At 39.5% G+C, this 16295-nt stretch overlaps 1 protein-coding gene across 2 annotated transcripts in view; it reads left to right on the forward strand.

The window, feature by feature from the left end:
* The window catches only part of LOC134532552 (potassium/sodium hyperpolarization-activated cyclic nucleotide-gated channel 2), a 154823-nt gene that overhangs the window by 136263 nt on the left and 2265 nt on the right, over positions 1–16295 (forward strand). For both annotated transcript variants that reach the window (XM_063369070.1, XM_063369069.1), the window contains 5 exons: positions 5319–5468; positions 10586–10804; positions 12416–12562; positions 15080–15197; positions 16017–16293. In XM_063369070.1, the coding sequence (XP_063225140.1) occupies positions 5319–5468; positions 10586–10804; positions 12416–12562; positions 15080–15197; positions 16017–16293 (911 nt within the window). The remainder of the gene's footprint in view (positions 1–5318; positions 5469–10585; positions 10805–12415; positions 12563–15079; positions 15198–16016; positions 16294–16295) is intronic.

The raw sequence follows: 16295 nt of genomic DNA on the forward strand, positions 1-16295 counted from the left end.
GTAAACATGTTTTATGGCACATACTTCATTACCAGGATATCGCATGCTTATACCTCGCAAAAAAAAAAAAATTCATCCTGGATGAGCCTGTAGGCCGTAATTAATGTAGACCGCAATAAGAATTACTCTAATAAATTGTAAAAATATTAGTGCAATCTGTTTTTATTTTGCTGCAACGTAATAAAATCTAAGCGATTTTAAGTCACGTTCTGGTTCAAATCGATGGGGGAAAATACTTGGTTTATTGATATAAAGCAATAAATTGGCTTTATTTATTCATTCTAGATTTTGTTTTAGATATTGGGTAACGCTGAATTGAGTAACACAAGTTTCTTTGAATACTACATAAAGAAATAAATAGAGTTTTATTGGGATTCTTTTCTTAAGACGTAAGAAGAATAGTTTCTTTATGTTACGTAAACATAACTAAAGTTATTGAGGGCAAACGACAGTCAAATGTCTCTTAATCTAACCGCGTAAATGGGATCCTCCGAATGTCATTCTTCACCATGCAAGCTGAAAAGGTACGAGAATAGATAGAATATATAGTTGCTAATTACGTAGGATAATCATTGACTGTAATACAGTAGGGTAGTTGCTTTGTTTGATGCTTCTGTATGGCTTTCTTTCGTGTGGCTCTTTGCTGCTTCTGTTTATTAAGTTTTTGTAGTTCATTTTCATTGGGTTTTGTAGTTTTTTTTAAGAACGCTGACTTGCTATCCTGTCACTTTGCTGGCATAATGCTTTTCTTTGTGTTGTGGGAAGATTTAACATTTTTTTTTCGGGTCAAAGAAGTTGCTTTTACCATTATCGGGTTTCTTTAGAAGATAGTACTTTTTTGGCATTAAAACAGGTACCACGAGTTAATAAAAATTTTAATTTGGTTACTTGATAAATGTTATTCCCTCTTATTTGAGAACACATATTTTAACTTCTAAAGTATTTTAAATACATTGATCACTGTTTTCAACTTACATGTGCATCTGAACCCAAAGCAACATTTTACACTGTAGTGAAACATTAAGAAAAAAAAAATATTACTCTTACGTTCATTACTAAAAATCTTTTAAGGTGTAAATTGAAGTCATTCAGTGACAAATAATAGCCATTCATGATAAAATATAAATATATAACGCAAGCAACTGCACGTATTTGGTTTTTGTTGCGTAAACATTTCGAATCCACTCGATATCCTATTTGATACTTAGGGTAGTTCATGCGTGTTCTACATTCAAATAGCTACGAGGATTAAAATCTTATATAGACAAATGTACTTGCAAGTGTAGTACCTGAACAACCGCGTCCTTCGGATGAACATAAATTGTGCGAATTTCCTAGTACGTGATCAAGAGGTTTACTTTATTTTTTTGGTTTAACGAAATATCTGAATCGTAATCACAGTTATGTTTAATAACGGTGCCTGCTAATCCCGTTAAATTTTGTAACTAAAGACACGATCAGCACTCCCGTACTGAAAATATGATATCGGGAACTTTGCGCAATTAAGAAAATGCTTTACTCTAATTATTTACATGCAGGAATCAAACTAGGAACTTTAGGAAATCTGGGCGAAGCGATTATTTATTTTATTTCCATATCACTTTTATCACAATAGTACTGAATTGTAGTCGTAGTAGGTAGAGGCACGTGACATAAAATCAGTTAATACGCATTTTTATCAGTAAAAAATGTTTGTTTGTAACCAGAAGATTTCTACTGATGCTTTAAGTAATTAATTTTTTCCATATATACCGGGATATTGTTTTTTCATCCTAGAGTCTAAACTTACAAGAATTTTCTTCGTTAACCCTATTCGTACACGGACACTGATCTGAGTTAGAGAATTTTTAAATAACTATTTTATTCTTATCGTGAGACTAGCCAATTTACGCAAGAAAACTTTAATTAAAATTTTTTTTTTTACTTGTGAGATATCGAATAAAATATTTAAGTTTCAATTTAATTCAAAAGTGACTATTATTTTTTCATAAGTTATATTGTAAACTGCTTTGCCAATACAGAAATATAAATGCCTAGCAATGTTGATTTTTCTGGCCTGACTAGGGTGTGAAAATTAACATAATGTCTCCACAAACGCAGTGCTAATAAGTTCAAGCATGGAAATGCACTTTTTATCTGAAAAATAAATCTCAATATCGGCCAAGGGATAAGATGTGAAATAAACTTTGAATAGTGAGCTCTTGGTTACTGCTAGTTTATATCTGTATATACAAGCCATATTGGGTATTTAATTTTCTTGTTATTGCTATTGTTTATTGGATATTCTGTAAATTTAGTCAATAAAGCTTGTTTTGTCGTTTTATTTGGTCACAAATTTTACTACCACATAAAATTTCAATATTTTTTGCGAGCTTTAAAAGTCACGCAAGTGTCATGATTATGTGTAGTTGAGTGACTTTTTACCGTTACTGTATAACACTTAATAAGTTTCTGGGAACAAATTTTGTTACGAAACATAAATTAAAAGAGATATTGATATATTTGCAAGTATTAGCCCGTATATAATAGTAATAAAAATAACTTTTATATTTAACATGTAAGAACTTCAATGCATAGTGCTACAAATACCGTGTGCATATATTATCTGTCGTATGTTTGTTGAAAGTTTTATCTTGGATATTTTTAGGGTAAAGTATAAGCATTCTTCTATCAAATTTTCAAATTAAAAATGCACTACCTTATTTATGGATGTCACATACAATACCAAATAAGTTATTGTTGGTGGATGATTATACCCGATGAAGAACTTCTTGCAGATACTCGAATTACTGTGCTGAAAGCACAGCCTATTACTTTAAATGGTAAAAAATAAAACATTGTTCATCAAAATACAGTAGAAATTCTCAATAACAGTAAAGTAAAAATTGTTGAACTTAAAGACTATAGAAATGTAAGAAAATAGTATGACTTTTTATCCCAAAAATATATTTGTTGAAAAAACATTAAAATGTTTAAGAAATAAAATTAGTGCGATGAAAATAAAGTTTCAAATAAGATATTCATATAATATTTGCTTTAAATTTCATCTTTTTAGTCATTAAATCAACGAAGTACCGCACCTTTTCAAAATTGTTTGTAAACATTATGAAACCTCGTCTTAAAATTCAATCAATTATTGTGAATTTCATTGTAATCAAGCTTGTTAAAAAAATACAATGTAATATGAAATTAATGCTTTCATTCTTGTGTTATGAGTTATATTCCAATGACTATAAATCAATTATTAACAATTGTTATGTAAAAATTTATAGACATTCAATCGTTTAATGAACTCTAACACAACTGTACGTAGTCCTAGAATGTTTCTCACATAGTTTATAATTGAAAAAAGAACTCAAAAATAAAACATTTATGACGTAAAATTTGTTATACAGATAAGTTTTTAACTTATTTTTTGGACGTTGCATAGATTTTAAACAAATCTTGGCAAGGTATCAGTTATGTTTAGTTTGTTGCCTATGATCAGTAATTCCTCAACCACCATTTAACTTGCACATAAATAGTAACGCAAAAGGAAAAAAATATATATATTCTTCGGGTTTTTAAAACGTGCTCATAAAATTTGTCACTAGTGTCCGAATAACTTAAGACTCTAAAAATCCTAGCTGTTAGAGGATTAATAAGATAACGAAATTATGTCAGCAACTTGTTTCCAACAAAATTCCTACAACTTTTCTGCAGATATTTTGTTTTGCCACGCACTAATAAAAAACACACACTTCCAAAGAGCTCTGTCTCATTCGTTTTGTTGATTGTTACATTTTTTTTGGTCATTACTTTTCGTCAAGGTGTTTCCCTGTAATATATATTTCAATAGCTCATTGCATTGTCTCACCAGATACCACGAAATATTTTTTTGGAGCTGTTAATGGTTACGTAAATTATTAGTGTTTATAAGTATTTTTTATTCAGAAGCTCTCGGAATGAACTTACAGGAAAAACACTGATAGAAAAGTAATGGCAATATAATGAAGAAATGAAAAACTAACATAGTATAGAGTGTGAGCTCGAGCCTTCAATGAAGATGGGTGTGTAAAGGCTTGGAATTATTGTGTGAGTAAAAACAGTTTTCAGTATTAAAGCCACACTACGCTCTTGTTGCAATCTTATTGTATCTTCTGGGCTGTGGGCTTCGGGATTCGTTGAAAATCTCGACGATGAGCACCCAGCTTGTTTCCGAGGCGACGCCGTGAAGATGTTGCACCGAGTCCCGTACTTGCTAGATGGTGTTGTTGCATCGCCTGCAGCTGACGACTCGCTCGCTGTTCCAGTAGCGTAGCAGGTCCTCGGCGACGGAGACCTGTGACATGGTAGCGAGGTCGCCGGTCCAGTAGCGTCGCAGGTGGCTCGGCGACGGAGACCTGCGACGTGGTAGCGATCTCGCTGGTCCGGTAGCGTAGCTGGAGGCTCGTCGACGGCGACCTACGACGTGGTAGCGACCTCGATGGTCCAGTAGCGTCGCAGGTGGCTCGGCGACGGAGACCTGTGACGTGGTAGCGAGGTCGCCGGTCCAGTAGCGTAGCTGGAGGCTCGTCGACGGCGACCTACGACGTGGTAGCGACCTCGATGGTCCAGTAGCGTCGCAGGTGGCTCGGCGACGGAGACCTGCGACGTGGTAGCGATCTCGCTGGTCCGGTAGCGTAGCTGGAGGCTCGTCGACGGCGACCTACGACGTGGTAGCGACCTCGATGGTCCAGTAGCGTCGCAGGTGGCTCGGCGACGGAGACCTGCGACGTGGTAGCGATCTCGCTGGTCCGGTAGCGTAGCTGGAGGCTCGTCGACGGCGACCTACGACGTGGTAGCGACCTCGATGGTCCAGTAGCGTCGCAGGTGGCTCGGCGACGGAGACCTGCGACGTGGTAGCGATCTCGCTGGTCCGGTAGCGTAGCTGGAGGCTCGTCGACGGCGACCTACGACGTGGTAGCGACCTCGATGGTCCAGTAGCGTCGCAGGTGGCTCGGCGACGGAGACCTGTGACGTGGTAGCGAGGTCGCCGGTCCAGTAGCGTAGCTGGAGGCTCGTCGACGGCGACCTACGACGTGGTAGCGACCTCGATGGTCCAGTAGCGTCGCAGGTGGCTCGGCGACGGAGACCTGCGACGTGGTAGCGATCTCGCTGGTCCGGTAGCGTAGCTGGAGGCTCGTCGACGGCGACCTACGACGTGGTAGCGACCTCGCCGGTCCAGTAGCGTCGCAGGAGGCTCGGCGACGGAGACCTACGACGTGGTAGCGACCTCGCCGGTCGGGCCCGGAGCGCCGCCAGTGACCCCCGCCCCCCGGGCCCTTGCCCTGTTGCAGTTCCTCAACATGGCCAGCGTGTTCATGCGCATCTTCAACCTGATCTGCATGATGCTGCTGATCGGCCACTGGTCGGGCTGCCTGCAGTTCCTGGTGCCGATGCTGCAGGGCTTCCCGCCCAACTCGTGGGTGGCCATCAACGAGCTGCAGGTGGGTGCGTCTCCGGGTGGCCGCCGTGTCTGCACGGACGTCTCTCCACGGACATGTCTGCACGGACATGCCGGGGCATTCCTGGTCAGATCCGCCGACTACTTCATCTTCGCTTCATGGTCCAGGCAGCGAACAGTACACTTGTATACACTTTTGGACATACGCCATTGCAAGCACAAGCACATGTGCTTGCATTGGCGTAGGCTATGTCTAAAAGCTTACATCAAGTCATGCACTCCCATTGCACAAATCTTTCAAAGATAACACTTGTATACACATTTTCACATATTTTTTTATATTTTTTTTACTAAGCACCAGGCGAAGTCCAAAATAGGCTGGCGCTTTACGAATATAAAACAAATACAAATACAAACAACATAAATATGGAGAACAAAAAAGGTGGGGGAAAGGAAAAAAAAAGAAAAAAATCAAATGTGAAATGTAGACACGGATTTCCAATAAATCATATAGGCCTACAATACATTGAAATATATATATATATATATATATATATATATATATATATATATATAGAAGTATATAATGCGGAGTCTAGCACAGTGTTATTCTTATGGGACTCCGATTTTGTGGTGGCTTATCAATCAGCAGGAATCGGCCATGTTCGGACATTTACGTCGCTGGATGCCCAAGAACGGTAGTTCTCAACTATCTTCGGGCACTTTCGTCATTTTTTTTTCATCTCCAATCCTACATAGTATTTCGCAGTTGTACTAGTTAGTGTCGCCAGCTAGGTTCACTACCTTCGTGGATAGTCATATTTTTATATTTTTTCGGTATTGGCTACTTCTACTGTAACAATCGTTTTATGTTAGTTCTTATGGTCACTTAAAATCTTTAAAGCAGTTTAAAATTATCCGGAGGTGGGCAGATTCGATCGCACGACCTTCAGATTAACAATCCGGTGCTTTAATCGCTTTTTTTAAATTTTCTTCTTAAATTTTTTTTTTTCACTTAACCCCGCGTCGTTGTGAAATTGTATTTGTAGTTGTTGCTGTATGGTAAAGCGCATTACTCTTTTTCAAATTTCGATCATTAACGAGATTTAGCCTAATGTTTTTTTCTATGTTGTAAAAATGTTGTATTGAATTCTTTTGTTGAATACAACTACATTATTTTACCAGGGTTGCTACAACTTGAAAGATGAAATGATACGCATTACAAATTAATACAAATCATACTTTTTATGGAGGGAAGTATGAGAAGATAGAATTCCGGCAGTGCGTTAATTATCTCTGTTATGGACCATTATGTCGGCACGGATGATTGATTGCCTACCCTCTCCCTCCCCCTTTAACGGAAGCGAGTGTGACCAGAGCGTTGAAAATAAAGTGGCGTGAAAGCATCTCTCCACCCATGGCGGCGCCTTTGAAAGCAGGAAACATTCAACCATAACGAACAACACTTTTACAGCGTACAACGGCTGTGATAAACTACGTTCCTCGTCCCTACGTGGTCCCGGGCAGTGTTTGTCTGGCAAGGTGATTCAGCGGTAGATGCTGTTGCTACAGGATATTCGAGCTGATATGAAGCCCTTTGAAAATCCACCTACAAAAAAGAAATCTCCGAGACCTTCGAATGGATTAAACTAATGTTTTAGTTTGCATCCCATTATATTTTCAGAGACCGAATGAAATAATTTCCTCGATGTGAAACCTTATTTAAATGTTAATGTGTGTTTCAGTTACTGAAAGTTTTATACGTTTCTTTTATACCATTAATATAAACTGGTGTTTCAATTCCAAATTTATTGTTGATGCAAAGTCACCGTTTCACGTTGATCTAAGAGTGTGTAGTGAATAAATAATGTTGGTCGTTTAAGTAAATATTTATTAAATTGATTTTTAATGTGTTATTTTAATCATAAGCTAGGTTATATTAAAATCACAATTTTGGATGTACGCCATTGCTATTTTTGCACACCATGTAATAGATAAAAACCCGAATAACGGACAAAGGAAGACGAATACACAAAACACACAGAGAACAAGTCAAGATTAGTCGATGTGAAATAATAAATGTGCCGACATCACAGAGAATCCCGTGAAAGGAATCAGTCACAAACCTATCACTGCACAGATGAACACTCTGCGCGGTGGTGACTGTACTGTGATATCATTCCAATTACTTCCACGGGATTCTGTGTTTTCTAACTGTACATTTAACATTTCTGACTTCCACTGATTTTGGCTAGGTTTCTGTGTGTTTGTGTATTCCTATTTCTTTGCCCGTTCTTCGGGTTTTCTCCAAGACATGCAGTGCAAACTAGCAATGACGTATGAAATAGCTTGGCTTCTGGGTTGTAGCCGCGTCCTTGGCGAATAATTCACCGACGTTCCGGTCAACATTGCAGTCGCCATCATCAGGGAGCAGTAGTTACCTACCGGTAACTGCTCCCCCCTGATGATGGCGACCTGCAATGTCAACCGAAACGTCGGTGAATTATTTGCCAAGGACGCGGCTACAACCCAGAAGCCAAACTTCTTCAGACACTGGCCGTGAAAGCCTGCGAACATTAATAGTAATGACTAGGGACAGGAAAAATTCGCGGATTCAATGACCTCTAGGATAGCCTCCATTATCCTCTGCATTTCTCAAGTAAACACGCGTGTTCATTGGGTACTAAATTGTGAGGCGTCTCCACTGGGTAGCTTGTGATTCGACGCTTCTTTGGTCGATAGTCCCTCATTGGCCCAGAGAGCTCCATTTAAACTGCGAGCCAATATCAGAACCAGCAGAATTGTATACATGTGCAGAATTTCAGCCTATCACGAAATGAATCCGCGAATTTTTCCGGTCTCTAGTAATGACGTATGTCCGAAATAAGGATTTCAATCGAACCTCCCAATTGCAGAAATTATTCAAAGGACACAAGTCGGGGTAGTATCAAGAGGACATTTCTGAACACTCGGAACAGCTTTGAAATCGCCGAGTTCACCCAGGTGTGTGGTCGGGTTCACTTGCAGCTTATCACTCACCGCCAGTGTTCCGCGGTGCTGGCAGTTGAGTGATAACCGTCGGGACCGCATCCCTCCGCTGGGACGGGGAGCAGGAAGGTGTGGCTTGCGCGAGTTGGGGAGAGGGAGAGAGAGAGAGAGAGAGAGGAAGGGCAAAACGGCACCAGGCGGATGATAAACGCGCTCGTAATACTCGTCGGTCACCGCTTCGCCGGTCCGGCTGTCGGCGACACACATCCATCATCCAGGCCACCGCGCCTCGTGGGGATCACGGGACGGGAGTGGCACATGAACCATTTCGGCAACTCGCCGAGCGTGGAAACGCGCTTCGACGATGATGATTATTAGTGACCCGAAAAATTCGCTGTTTCGATGGCCTTCAGGATAGGCTGCACATTTCCCTGCACAATTTGGCAAATAATGCAAGTTCATTGGCTGCCGACTTGTAAGTCGTCTCTGCTGGTTTGTCTGTGATTCGATCCTTCTTTGGTTGAGGGTTTATAATTGGTTGAGATTCGTCCAGATGAACAGTTAGCCAATAGCAAAATCATCTAAGAGGTATTTGTATTTTAATTTTAGCCTATCGCTGAATGAATCCGCGAATTTTTCCGGTCTCTAATGAATATGATGACTAAGCGATGATAATAATGGTTATTAAGTGACTATAATAATGGTTAAGTAATGCCATTTAATTGATGAATACAATTATTATTAAGTCATGATGGTTAAATTATATTGATAAAGTGATTATGATAATTGAGTAATGATTCCAATGATGATAAGTTATAAAGTAATTATGATAATTATGTGATAACGATTACGTAATGATATTGATGAACAAGTAATGATAATCATAATGGGTAATGATTAAGAGATGGCGATAATGATTCTTAAGTGATAATATTTAAATAATATGATAATGATTAAGTGATGATGAGTAGGCCTACTTAGTAATAATTATTGAATTATGATAATCAAGTGATAATGACTTCTAAGTAATGATAATGAAAACTAAGTGATAATGAATATATTGATAAAGCTATGTTGATTTTGAACAGATGATTATTATTGTGATAAAATATTCAAAATACATATACAAAAATTTAGAACTTTGATATTTTTGTCTTCTGTTTAAAAAAACTTAAATATTGTGTAATAATACTTTAAAGTTTTTATAAAATCATAATTTCACTAAATACCTAGGTTAAATTAAACGATTGTGCAACTTATAACAAAAACTAGCGTGATAATTAGACATTTGTATGATTTGTGAAACTACGCTAACGATTAGTGTTAAATTAATTTATTTGCAATTTTTTTTATCACACTTAAGATATTCGAACTCACGTTCGTTAGAGTAAACAACGTCAAGTATCGGAAAAAAATCCATCTGCAATTTGACAAAAACTCGTTAAATTTACAAATTGTCACTATTATGTGGCATTAAATTTGTAACGTCATTAATATAGAGCTAGACTCATGAATTCGTAGTTTATTAGTATAAACAATGGTTCTGAAGCATGTTAGCGTGGGCGCGATTATTCGCTTGTTATTTCAGCTCACTTGACTGTTAATTTTCATTATTAATATTATGGTTGCATTAGAAAAAAAAAACCTTTTGTATACAACGTAGTTAAGTATATTTGAGCTACGAACGTACCTTTCAGTTCGTCCCACAGGTATTTATTATATTTTCGTAAAAAAAAACGAAGTTATTTGAGAGTTTTTTTGTGATTCATCATTAATAGAGACCTGAAAAATTCGCGGATTCATTTCGTGATATGCTACAATTCAAATAATTATACTTTAGTTGTGCTTCTACCACTGGTTCACTGTTAATCTGGAAGACTGAGGACCAATTAGAGACCCTCACTCGTAGAAGTGTCGAATCACAGATACTCAGTCGAGACGACTCACAAGACAGCAGGTGGCATTTGCCCGAGTGTGTAGTGTGTAGCGGAGTCTATCCTGGAGGTCTTTGAACCCGCGAATTATTCCGGTCTCTAATTATAAATGAGGATCAAATACATTCCCATCTGACTCACAGTATAAACATATTAAGATTCTGATACACTTTTAAAATGATAATTGCGTGACTGCAATGAAGACGTGAGTGCGAGGTGTGTACGGCCGTCTGCGCAGGAGTCCTTCTGGCTGGAGCAGTACTCGTGGGCGCTGTTCAAGGCCATGTCGCACATGCTGTGCATCGGCTACGGCCGCTTCCCGCCGCAGTCGCTGACGGACATGTGGCTCACCATGCTGTCCATGATCAGCGGCGCGACGTGCTACGCGCTGTTCCTGGGCCACGCGACCAACCTCATCCAGAGCCTGGACTCCTCGCGCCGGCAGTACCGCGAGAAGGTCAGTGCCTGGGCCGACCAGTGATAATATTTCTTAAAAATAAAATTTCCCTCCCGAAACACCACTACCTCCTATATAACCCAAAATGACTGTGTCGATGGGTAGACACAAAGCCCGAGCACCAGGTTTTTCCCGGGGTGTGGAGGCCTCGATCGCCGGGAGATTTTTCCAGAGCCCCGGAATAAGGAGGTCAGTGCCTGGGCCGTCTGTGGACGTTGGTGGCGCCAGTGACCACTGCTTTGGAAGTCACGGTCTGGGCGATCGTTGGACAGTGTGAAACTAGTGACTACTGCTATGAAGGACAGTGCATGGTCTGTCGGTGAACAGCTTTCTAGCCATTGAGTACTGCTATCAAGTATACAATTCAAGTACTATCAAGTAGACAACATATTGTAAACACCGTAATTAATAAATTCCAAAACAAACCTGATAATAAAAAAAATTAATTTCAATGAGTTTTCTGTGGTACAGTCAGCTAATTAATTTCTTTTCTTTTACAAATACTAAGCCCCAAAATATTATTTCTTTAAATGTTCAAAATGCTGCCTATTTTAAGCATAGTATATCATTTTTTTGTAATGTCTAATTTTAATGATGACATTTTGCTACGTATAGGCTAATTATTTCTTTGACGTTTTTGGCATTTAGTATTGAATTTTTTTAATAATCACTTAAACCGAAATAAAATACTGTCGATATACGCTATTTTATGGTCTTTTAAAATAGCTTAGGTTGTAATCTCAGCCTTAACTTAGGCAGATTTTCTATATAAAAGTTTTATAAAATTGCAAAGGCCTAAAAACTGTGCTGAAACTAATAAGGTATCATCATTCTGTTCCTGTCTCTCACCCGTAACGTTGGATTTACTTAATTTAACATGGTAAATGTAGTTAAAATACCGCAAGTAGTTTTAATATACTAGTACACTCAGACACTCTGCGAGTGTTTAAATTTCCTCAGGAAATTTGTGTTTTTGTGCAAATGGTGTGAAAAAAAAATAAGTCGATCAGCGACTTGACGGTGGAACCAGCAGTTTCAATAGACTGCTTGTTTTATGAATACTTAAAAAAAACTTTGTGTTTTAATGCTTCTTCCGAAGCTTATATCTTCATTCATGTCAATTTTGTAGGCGTGTCAAATCGGATGAATCATTTCGAAATATAGGCTACTGCAATTGATAGAGACCGGAAAAATTCGCGGATTCATTTCGTGATAGGCTGAAATTCAAACATGTGTACAATTCTGCTGGTTCTGCTATTGGCTCGCTGTTTAACTGGAGCTCTCTGGGCCAATGAGAGACTATCGACCAAAGAGGCGTCGAATCACAAGCTACCCAGTGGAGACGCCTCACAATTTAGTTCCCAATGAACACGCGTGTTTACTGGAGAAATGCAGAGGATAATGTAGGCTATCCTAGAGGTCATTGAATCCGCGAAGTTTTCCGGTCCCTAGCAATTGATCTAAAGTAGTTCATTTGGTGCGAATTAAATGTTGCAGAATTTCTCGCAGGTTAACAAAGTGGGGTCAGCTCACACTGAATACTGTTATTCGGAGTGAGTCGGCCTACGTACTGTGCCAGCGTGTGTGAGCGCGTGTGCGCGTGTCTCGCAGGTGAAGCAGGTGGAGGAGTACATGGCGTACCGCAAGCTGCCGCGCGAGATGCGGCAGCGCATCACCGAGTACTTCGAGCACCGCTACCAGGGCAAGTTCTTCGACGAGGAGGTCATCCTGGGCGAGCTGTCCGAGAAGCTGCGCGAGGTGAGCGCCAGCGGGCGGCACACTCGTGGTCACCCAGTTCACGTGCTGAACGTGTGGAAAAGCACCCTTTTGGCCACTCAGTTTACGTGCTGAACGTGTAGAAAAACCACACTTGAGGTCACTCAGTTCACGTGCTGAACGTGAAGAAAAGCACACTTGAGGTCACTTAGTTCACGTGCTGAAAGTGTATAAAAGCACACTTGTGGTCACTCAGTTTACGTGTTGAACTTGTAGAAAAGCACACTTGTGGCCACTCAGTTTACGTGTTTAACGTGTAGAAAAGCACACTTGTGGCCACTCATTTCACGTGCTGAACATGTAGAAAAATCACGACGTGAAGTATGAATTGGTAATGAGAGTAATTCACGATGAGCCGGGTTGTAGTGAGGAAGTCTGGCCGATCCAATATCTGCCATCCAGCCCAGGTTTGAAGCCATCCAGTTTTTAATTTGTTATTTGTATGCCTGCAAGAAAAGTGTTATTTTTATAATATTAACAGTACAGGTCTACTCAAGGGGGATATTAGACCTAGTCATTTTGGATTTTTTTCCCATCTTTTTGCTCTTATTAAATATTTTAAACTATTTGCCCTCTATGTTTTGATGTTTTAAGGCGTAAATCATATCTCCCATATCTTCTGTACTTTGTTGCAACCTACTTGAAGTCACTTTCTAAACTCGCCATCGTTACATTGTTTCATCCTAAACATTGCTACTACGGTGCTCGATAAAGTCTTATGATGGTTATTAGGTATTAATTATAATATCTGTCGTAAAAACAGCCAATTTCTTAGTAAAAAAATTATTTTAAAACTCTTTCCACGGTTGAAACACTACACTTGGGCCAGTGTTTCGGCCGTCTAACCAATATGGCGCAAGAATGAACTGAAAGGAAGAATAAAAAGTCAACACACAGAACGACTGATTATGATATTCCTCCTGCTATATCTCCTGCGTCTGTCTATAATTAAGTTCCAATGCAAATTCATATGGTACACTCTCTGTAAAGCGCTGTGTTAATGACTACTTTCATTACATGGTTAGTAACCTTGATTTTTTTTCTTTTTTAAGGAAATCATGCAAATTGGATTAAAATAAATTCTTTCTTAAGCAGGCAAATAGCATTATAAAGATAAAGAAAGGAAAATAATAGATTTTTAATAAAAAAAATAACATAGCAAATATCCCTTACAGCGAGGAAGAAAACGAAACTCTATGTCACATAAAAATTTAATGCCTACGGAAATAATTATTACTTAAAAAAATACAAACAAAATACTTCTTGATATTTCAAATGCAGTCGAAAGTGGTGAAATATTGCTACTTTCATGTATTTTTGCAATTAATATATGTTACTTAATTTTATGTTCTTAATACTTACTAAACCATCGCTAATATTCTTAATACGTTTTTAGTTAATTTTTCAAAATAGGCTAACTATTCTAAAACGACAGAAATAAAATTTAAGTAAAACAAAAAATAAACCATATTGGTTAAAATGAAATATGAAAAACTCAGGGTTGTATGGTTTTGAGAAAAACCTAATTTTTATTGATTTCTGAATGATAAACTAATCATAAAGTGTTTTCAAAGGCCATTAACATTTAGACCAATGAAAATTAAACACTACAAGTAGGTAAGATTCAAACCACGTGTTTATACGGGCTATTTAAAGAACCTGCCGCATTCACGCAGTCGCGTGGCTCTGAACTGGAGCATGGCCCCCACATTTGATAACGGGTCCTGGACCCAGGATTGGAGACGGCCGACCTGCCCCCCCCCCCCTCCTTCACAATTTTACAGTCACGTGCTGCATTATAATTGCATGGTTATTTCTTACTCACACTCTTTTTAGAATGATATTCAACCTGAAAATACAGGGTATAATTTATTGGATGGTGTTATGCACAAATGAGTTAACCAAAAAAAGGAAAAAAAAAATAAGTTATTGAAATAATTGTGTAGGTAAAATGACACTTTTAATTCAGCTAAATATTTTTAACTTAAATTCCTTGCTACTGTGCCATCTTTCGACCAAACATTCAATGCACTGAGACAATACCGTTTATTGTGTGCTCAACTTTGAGCTCAATTTACTCAGTTGAAAATGTTTGTGGGTTGAACCATTTTTACATAACACCGTCCAATTATGGTTACTATTTTATTATTCCAAACTAAGGTTTATTTATAAAATTATTTTACTTTAAAATAACCACAGCGAGTATGTATCTATATTTATTTCATGCACTGAGATAAAATTGAAAATATTCACAGAAAAATAAAATTAGCTGTTGGTGTAGAACCATCTAAAATTTCATTGAATAAAAAAAAATTCAATATGATTTTTTTCTAGTTTGTAAAAAAATTAAAATAGTTAAACATTTAAAAATAAGCAGATCTGGGCCCGGGCCCTGGACCCAGGGGTCCACCCAGTCCCCCCTCTTGTGGGGACCATGGACTGGAAAGACGTTAAGGTTGTGTTCGAACTGCGCACGCGTGGTTTCTTGGGTTTCCGCAGGACGTCATCAACTACAACTGTCGCTCCCTGGTGGCGTCCGTTCCTTTCTTCGCGAACGCCGACTCCAACTTCGTGTCGGACGTCGTCACGAAGCTGAGATACGAAGTCTTCCAGCCAGGTACTTGACTGCGCGCTTACCTCGCCGTCGGAGCGCACCTACGTGGACAAGTAAAACTGTGTACCTACATTAGGAAAACAGTTTGGCAAACTAATGAACTTTAAACGTTTACCAACGTCCACAAGTGAATTCCCTAGAAAATGTATATATTAAATAATGCAGGACAGCTATTGATTTATCTCTTGAGGTACCAGCGTAGCACTGATAAAAAAAACTAATTTTAACTGGGCTAGAATATTTTCTTCATAGTAAAAAGGTTTATGAAATTTTTTTTTTAAAAATTAATAAATTTTAAATTTAAAAAAATACACCTGGCGCACATTTCGAGATTTTCTGTTCTATTCTACAGCTGGAAGTTTTAGGACTGGTGTGTTCGGCAAAGTACATCACCATCTAGGACAGCACCATTGGCAACAAGTTGTACTTCATCGAGGAGGGCATCATGCGGAGAAGTCCAGAATGGCGGTTGGTCATGTTTCTAGACCGTGGTTGAAGGTTGCAGCGCTGGTGTGTGCGTCTGCCGCAGGAGACATCATCATCAAGGAGGGCATCATCAGCAACAAGATGTACTTCATCCAGGAGGGCATCATGCGGAAAAGACCAGAATTGTGGCTGGTCATGTTTCTAGACCGTGGTTGAAGGTTGCAGCGCTGGTGTCTGTGTCTGCCGCAGGAGACATCATCATCAAGGAGGGCACCATCGGCAACAAGTTGTACTTCATCCAGGAGGGCATCATGCGGAGAAGTCCAGAATGGTGGTTGGTCATGTTTCTAGAACATGGTTGAAGGTTGCAGCGCTGGTGTGGTGCGTCTGCCGCAGGAGACATCATCATCAAGGAAGGCACCATCGGCAACAAGATGTACTTCATCCAGGAGGGCATCGTGGACATCGTGATGGCGAACGGCGAGGTCGCCACCAGCCTCAGCGACGGCTCCTACTTCGGCGAGATCTGCCTGCTGACGAACGCGCGCCGGGTCGCCAGCGTGCGCGCCGAGACCTACTGCAACCTGTTCTCGCTGTCCGTGGAGCACTTCAACGTGGTGCTGGACCAGTACCCGCTCATGCGTCGCACCATGGAGAGCGTCGCCGCCGAGAGGT

Source organism: Bacillus rossius, chromosome 6, assembly GCF_032445375.1.
Source record: "Bacillus rossius redtenbacheri isolate Brsri chromosome 6, Brsri_v3, whole genome shotgun sequence".
NCBI lineage: Eukaryota > Metazoa > Arthropoda > Insecta > Phasmatodea > Bacillidae > Bacillus > Bacillus rossius.